This window comes from Ceratosolen solmsi, unplaced genomic scaffold (genome assembly GCF_000503995.2).
Source record: "Ceratosolen solmsi marchali unplaced genomic scaffold, CerSol_1.0 scaffold10, whole genome shotgun sequence".
In the NCBI taxonomy this organism is placed as follows: Eukaryota; Metazoa; Arthropoda; class Insecta; order Hymenoptera; family Agaonidae; genus Ceratosolen; species Ceratosolen solmsi.
This window is the reverse complement of record NW_011948412.1, coordinates 7445278-7453306: the sequence shown is the minus strand read 5'-3', so window position 1 is coordinate 7453306 and position 8029 is coordinate 7445278. Positions and strand designations below refer to the sequence as shown.

General features: G+C 30.3%; 1 protein-coding gene across 1 annotated transcript in view; it reads right to left on the bottom strand.

Moving 5' to 3' along the window:
• LOC105364613 (serine/threonine-protein phosphatase 6 regulatory ankyrin repeat subunit B-like) overlaps positions 1-6408 on the bottom strand; it is an 8178-nt gene extending 1770 nt beyond the window's left edge. Inside the window, 6 exon segments of the mRNA XM_011502595.1 lie at positions 706-1214; positions 4188-4815; positions 5030-5057; positions 5060-5111; positions 5238-5739; positions 6155-6408. Coding sequence (XP_011500897.1) covers positions 706-1214; positions 4188-4815; positions 5030-5057; positions 5060-5111; positions 5238-5739; positions 6155-6393 — 1958 coding nt within the window. The 5' untranslated portion in view covers positions 6394-6408.
• Positions 6409-8029: the final 1621 nt, after the last annotated feature.

The following is an 8029-nucleotide window of genomic DNA, read 5'->3' as shown; positions in this document are numbered from 1 at the left end:
TGTCAATACATGTAAAAAGTTGCCGTTAACACATTTATTTATTCAAATTGTCTATTTAATTATCCATTATCATATAGTCATTTTAAAGCAAATTATAAATTCACAATTGTCCACGATTTTATTGGCATTGGCTATTCCAGGTATATTTATTGAATTCTAGGAAAACGTGTATTTTGTCTCGAATGGTCAACCGACAGCGTCGACCATATAAAACTCGACCTATGACTCAACAATGTATCGATATATTTATTTAACGACCTATTTAATTTATTATATCTTCTTTTGTTCGTCTATTCTATCTGTTTGTACGCCTGCGTGTGCCTGAGTTTGTATATTTGTAATTTTATAACAATTATTCTAATAAATTTTATTCCTAATGAATTCAAATCTTATGTTTTGCAATTTTATTTTATTTTAAATTTAAGAAAAAATTTTACTATTAAAAAATAATAATAATAATAATAATAATAATAATAATAAAGAAAAAAAAGGAATAGAAAGAAGAAAAAAAATCCCATACCCATCAATCCGATCGTTAAATTATTTCGTATTAAAATAGTTGAAGAAAGATGAGAATAAAACATGAGCTTAAGTTCGACTTGTAATTAATGAAATTGGCGTAAATTAAAGCAGCTTATGAATAAGCAGGAGTTGGATGAAAAGGTAAGGATAAAACTCTCGAGGAGTTGCATTATCGTTAATTACCTATGATCGGATTGCATTCCGTTGATATCAGCCCCACCCTCCACGAGTATCCTCACAATATCATACAAGCCGGCATCGACGGCGATGTGGAGTGGGGTATTCAGGTTGTGGTCGGTTACATTAATATCGGCGCCCGCGCTCACGAGCAGCTCCACCGACTTCTCGTTTTGGGACGAGACCGCCAGGTGTAAAGGACTCTGGCCGAGGCAGTTGGCTGCGTTAACGTCTGCCCCGGCCTGGATGAGGCAACCGATGAGCCCGGGTTTGTTAAAGTCCGCGCAAGTAAGGGGCGTTTCGTCCCGGTCGTTCTTGGCCCTCACGTCGCAGCCAATCTCTAGGAGAGCCTTCGTCACCACCTCGTTACCTACGCAGGCATGCACGTGCAGGAGGCTGCTACCCTGGGAGTCCCGCCAGTTCACCACCGCCGGCAAGTTTCTTACGTTCATTGGGAACTGAAAATTAGATGAGTTAGAACTCATGGATCGGTAACCCTCCTTCCCTCCCAGACACTTGTTGAAACGAATTAGAAATCAGACTATTATTCATGGAGAATTTATGGGCAAAGTGAACGGGCACAGCGAACTATTTAGAGAACAAACGAGATTTTTTTCTAAATATTTTCAAAAATTGCCACAATTTGAACGTATTAAGCTATAAGCTATAAGATACAGTAAATTTCGTAAAAATCGGCAGCTTATTAACCCATAATCTCAGTAAAAATAAATAAATAGATAAATAATTTTAGAAAAATAAATATATAATAATTAAATAGATAATAGATATAAATAAAAAGTATCAATAAATAATGGATAGATAAATAATTTTAGAAAAATAAATATATAAAACAAAACAAAAAAATTTATTATAATGAATAAAGAAATTTATAATAATAAATTGTAGATAAAAAAATAATAATAGATGGGCAGATAATTAATTTTCGAAAAATAAAAAAATAATAGAGCAATAAATAAAGAAATGTTTAAGAATAAATAAATAATACAGATAGATGAAAAATATTAGAAAAATAAATAAATAATAGGTACATAGATAAAAAAATTATAAGAACAAATAAATAATAGAAGAAAAAAAATTTATTCCAATAAATAATAGAGAAATAGATAAATAATTGAAAAGATTTGAGAAAAGTGAAGTTAAAATATGTTGTATGCAGACTTACCATTTTGAAGGAATAAAGTCGAAGGAACTTCAAATTGTTGCAGGACTTCCAAGCTTACAGTTCGACTTGCAGCAGTGATATGAATATTATTTCCAAAATTCAAAGATTATAGCAGCAAATAAATATATAAGGTCTGGGAAGGGGGGGGGGGAAGGAATGGTGCCTATAACTGCATTGTCAAACCCATCAAACGATCCTTTATTTCGTCCAATTATTCTGTAGCATTACCTAAGCCAGGTAGTTGGAGTTTCATAGAACAGGCACTTATAAATTCCTCTATACCTACCTGCATATATATATATATATATATATATATATATATATATATATATATTATAATTGCATCATGTGAATTTAAACTGCGAATGCAATATTAGGAAATATTTGGAATTCTGCCTAATTTACTTTTCTTAAAACTATTAATTTATTCTTCCATTTGCCCATTGTTCACTACGTTACATATTAGGCTTTTCACAACGATATATTCATGATTTATGAACCAGGAAATATTTAATCCACATTTAATTACTTCATTGGAATAATTTTTCATATAAATTCAAACTTGGAATATCTATTGAATTTTAATCAGAGATATGACTAATATTGTGACAGAGAGTCCTCGGCAATGCATAGAAAACGTATATTTTTAACCAGGACATAATTAGTATTTTTATTTGAATAATTTTCATCTTGAGTTTTACCATAAGTTAGATGATTATTATGAAATACATAAAAATGAATAAGACATTTTGTTTTTAATATTCGGAAAAATTCTCCTTTATTCTCTAAATAGCTCGTCGCGTCCAACTATCGCCCATTAATTTCGTCATGACTATTAGTTTGGTATCGGATCACTTACACATACGTATTCTAAGGTATTGAAAAATAATTTACATTAAAAATAGTCAATCTAATTTAATTTTACTAAAATTTTAATAAAAAAAAAAAAAAAAAAAACTTGTATTTACTGGGCTTATTGAAGACGATTATAATTTATTATTACTATATAATTTCATTATCCTGTAACTATAATAATTTTATATACTGTATTATACGTTGGTATAATAACAATATTTATTAACAATTTAAATTCATATTTTTCAATACTACGTAAATTTAACTGTTAAGAATATTACTATTTTATTTATAAACAAAGCTTATGAAATATTCCCATGTATATATCATTAATAATCGTATTCCTGCATGTTCATTAATATTATTAATTTTTTCATAATATCATTAAATATTTTTTATGAATAAATACTGAATAATATCGAATAAGAGATAAGTAAAATAAATCATACGTCAACATTTATTCACATATTTTAAAATTGAATTAATGTCTTTTTATACTTATAGTTTTAAACTGAAACTAAAGAGCAATGAAAAATACGAATATAGAGTATAGGAGTGATATAATAGTTAACGAAAATGAAAATTTTATATTTCCTATGATTTTTTTTTTTTTTTTTTTTTTTTTTTTTTTTTTTGAGGAAAAACAAATTTGTCTAGTTTTTTCTCTCTCACTGTTGATAATATGTAAATAATTAAAAATCCAAATATCGTCTGTAATTGCTCATTCCGACCCTCATAGAAATATTTGTTTTATAATAATTAATAATTAAAAATTAAGCTCTGTCAATGTTATTTAATTAATTGATGCAAAGAATGATGTAATTTAAATTTCAATGATTTTGATACTGAAAAATTGTGTACAAAAATTATACACCGAAATGTCTATGTTGTTGCAATTTTTATAACTAATTAGTTTATTTAATAATCATATACAGAGACTTTTGAAACGAATGAAAATCAATTAAAATTTATATCATCCTAACTATATTTCTCTAAAATATTTACATTTTTTAATTTGTGTATTCTTTGAAATTGAAATTCTGTCTTATTTAAGACGAGAATTATTTCAAATTATATCTCTATTGGTTTGGTTGTTCATATTATTGTGAATAATTTTTTTATAGTGACGTAAATGCTTAGCAATATATTTTTTTTTTTTTTTTTTTTTCATAAGGTATATTTATCTATATAAATAAATAAATAAATTATTATGAGAAAGGTTATGTTTTTTTTTTTTTTTTTTGATTTAAATAAGTGAAAACGAAGATTTACAATGGAAAAATTCTATTTATTATACTTTAGGTCAATTTACATATGTACAGGCTCCTTAATAAATAAAATTTACATTAATCTTATAAATAATGGAAAATCATGAGGATAATCCAGGTATATCGTCTTTATGCAAGTATTGCAGAATCGTTCGAATAATAATATGATTGGGATTTTTAACCGGTAGAGCGTCGCTTAACAATGTCCCAGCAGAATATAAAAACTTGCATCTCTCAATTCCCTTTTGCACTTTATTTTTCAAAGCTAATTTATAAATCGTATAGTCGCTGCCGTAACTACTGTCCTCAAAACATTTTTTAATATTATCATTTCTAGCGTAAGCAGCAATCGTATCTATACTACTGTTCAGTATTTTGAAATAACTGATGCTATTGTAGACCTTGTGCTCTTTCATGCTTTGAAGTTCCCTCTTACAATTTTCAAAATGATTTTTCAGATCGTCCTGCTGTGCGATCAACGAAATATTCAGCTGATTGACGCTAATGCCTTTAGCATATAAATTAGCCAAGTGCTGGATTATAAGATTAATTATTATTCTAGATTTGCGCTTCAATGCCACGTACAGCACCATATCGTGTACTTGGCGACCTTCGTTAATGTCAGCCCCGAGATCCAGAAGAAGCTTGACCATTAATTTCTGCTCATTGAGCGTAGCAAAGTAGATCGGCGTTCTCATGTTGATGTCCTTTATGTTGATATTCGCGCCATTTTGCACCAAGTCGTAGACCGTCCCGGTACGGCCGGATTTGGCGGCAATGTGCAGTGCCGAGAGACCGTGTGTACACACACTATCGATCGGCAGATTACATTTGAGAAGTGATTTCATAACATTGGGATCCTCGTTGCCCGCTGCCCAGTGTAAAATATTTTCATTGAAGTAATTTTGCAAGATGATGTCCGTCTTGTAAGAGAGGAACAATTGTATATCAGCGACATTTCCGTTACGTAGGATGAAATGGAAGGGCGTTGATCCATCGATATTCGGTTCGTTAATATCAGCACCATTGTCGAGGAGGAGCTTTAGTATGTCCTGTGGTATTTTCGATGTTTTGCCAATTATTGCCCAATGCAACGGCGTATTACCCTGAAAACGATCGATGCATATTTTAATTATAATTCTCCTTCGATTATATATTATCAGAGGAATTGTCGTAACAAACGTTACGACACAATTTTATAAATTATATGAGCGATATTCGATAATTCTAACCTCCATAGTTTTGGCTGTAATTTTCGCCCCATTTTCAAGCAGCAAAAGTATCTGTGCCACATTCTGATACGTAACGGCTTCGTGGAGCGGAGCAAATCCATTCATGTCCGCGACATTGACATTTACGCCTCTTAAGATAATGTCGCGTATTATGTCCAAGTTTTGCATGCAGATGCATTCGTGTAGAAGTGTCCGTCCATTGTTACTCTGGTGACTCATGTCCATTGCTCCGGCATTAAGCAGTAGCCGTACCATATTCTGGTCGCCGTTTTTCACGGCCAAACTCAAGGGCGTGTCGGATTTTCTGTGCAGGTCAACGTTGATGCCGTGGTCGATTAGCAACCGCGTGACTTCGTGATTGGCAAAGTTCACTGCCATATGAAGAGCCGTGCGACCGGCGTCGTCGAGCACGTTCAAACAGGCACCAAAGTCAATGAGAAGCTTCACGACCTCGTGATCACCGTTAATTGCCGCCAAATGCAACGCTGTGAATCCATCCCAGCTACGAATAATAAACAATTTGAATTATTATTTTCGTCTGGTGATATATATTCAAATATAGAAAATATATGCCGCAAAATTATCAACATTTTTTTTTTTGAATGGGGGATTGGTCGTAATAATAACCGTTAGTAGCTCAAGTAAGGCAATTTTATCGCTAATTTTATCACATATGATAATTTTATTTTCGACCGTCTCACTAAATTTACAGTGTTTTCTCTTTAGACTCGCGTATTTGTCGTCAAAAATATTAAGAAACACGTAACAAAACGACGAAAGGCACGAAAGAAAGTAGAAAAGAAAGAAAGAAAGAAAGAAAGAAAGAAATAATGTCAAACTCGTATAGAGAGAATAATAATAATATACAGTTAAAAGATTGAAATAAAGGAGAATGCGAAAGCGGTTGTACGTCATACCTTCTCATGTGCACGTCAGCGCCAAGCTCCAAAAGAGTCTTCACGATCCGTGAATTCGACAAAGCGGCTAACATAAGTGGACTATCACCAAAGTAATTCGTCTCGTTTATGTTTAAGCCAGCGTTCACCATTTGCCTGACGATGGTTTCATTGCCACTATGCGCCGCGATGAGCAGCAGATTGTTGTTATTTTGGTCGCGGTACTCGAGGATCGAAGTGTCTTGCAGTAACTCGTCCATTGATTGAACTTCACCACATCTTAGAAAATTGTATAGCTGGTCCAAGTTCGCCTTTTGATTAAAGATAACAAGTTACATTATATAATACATGAATAGTAAATATATTAATATATATATATATATAGTTTGATTAAATGAAAAATAGGTCGTTAGATTGTACGCTTTAGGTAATTATGAATTAAATTTGTTATTAATTCGACTTACCATACTTTGCACGATTAAAATCCCAGTTACTCGATAGTGTAAAGAAAATATACTTTAAATGCTGGAGAAAAGGATTTTAACTATCCTTGTTGACTCCACCAAGTCTAAATATACATTGGCTCGATATTTCTATGCTGTCCTTTAAATACTGTTCGGCAAGACCCTTACGCAGGTCAATTGCATTACCCCCACTCCAGGTCCTCGAATTTTTTTGTTTTTAATTTTACATAATATCTAGGTATTGGACAAGCGGTCGTCCGACATGTTTCTTAAAATTTAATGTTTCCAACTCAAGCTGATAGGAGCAATGTAGGAGCAGGATAGAAGCAATGCACGTCTATATAATTATGATATTTTTATAAATAAATATGCTCATAGATGAATATATTTCATAAAAAAATATATTATAAATTCAATTGTAAATAAATTAAAGCGTCCTCCTTAACAATGTATTTATTTATTTATTATAAACCAATATTTTTCTTTTTTTAACCATTTTTTATAAATAAATTATATACATATTTTAATCGACAATATATTGCTTAAACGAATCTATTAAGATTAATGAAAAGAAATTACAATAATTGTAAAATTAAAGTATAATGTTAAGAAATAATGTTTATATCCCAATTTTAAAAATTAATTTACAATATTATTTCGTTTTTATTTTATTTATCTTCTGACTAGAGATGCATTAAACAAGAACATAATATTTCTTATTACTACATCTTCACAATTATTCGAATAAAATCAACAATAAATGCTAATACCATAACAAAAAAAAAAAAAAAAAAAAAAAAAAAAAAAAAAAATACAATAAACGTACTAAACATGCAACATAGTACTTACATAAGATGTATTAACTTAAAATTAAATAAAAATAAATAAAAGTTGGCCTTAGCCGCGAACATTTTAAATTAGTTTGAAATCTTACGATTAATTCGTTGTTAATGTGTATGAAAATTTTTCTTTTTAACCATAAATACTTTCTTAATGCTATAAAAAAAAAATTTTTTAATATAAATGTACATTGTAAATATTAATATTTAATATAAAACGATATTCGAGAAAGTCGCAAGTGTAGTCGAAATTTAATACAAATTTAAAAATAAACAATAGACGGAGAAATACAAACATAATAGTTAATTTAGTTTTATAAATGTATAATAATAGTCAAACGTCGCTTACTACATGCGTTCTAAAAATGCCCAATTAATAATGTATTCCTTTAATAAATTAGGGATATGATTTAAAAAGCTAAGTGGGATTTAAAATATAGTTTCCAACACCTCGACCAGACGAAAAAATCTTACCATATCTTACAACGCACAACCCTGTATAAAATTAATAATCACTAATTATGGATTATAATTGGCAAGACGAAATTTCAAATCCAATTATTTCTCTTGTCCAATGAATAATATTTTTAAAA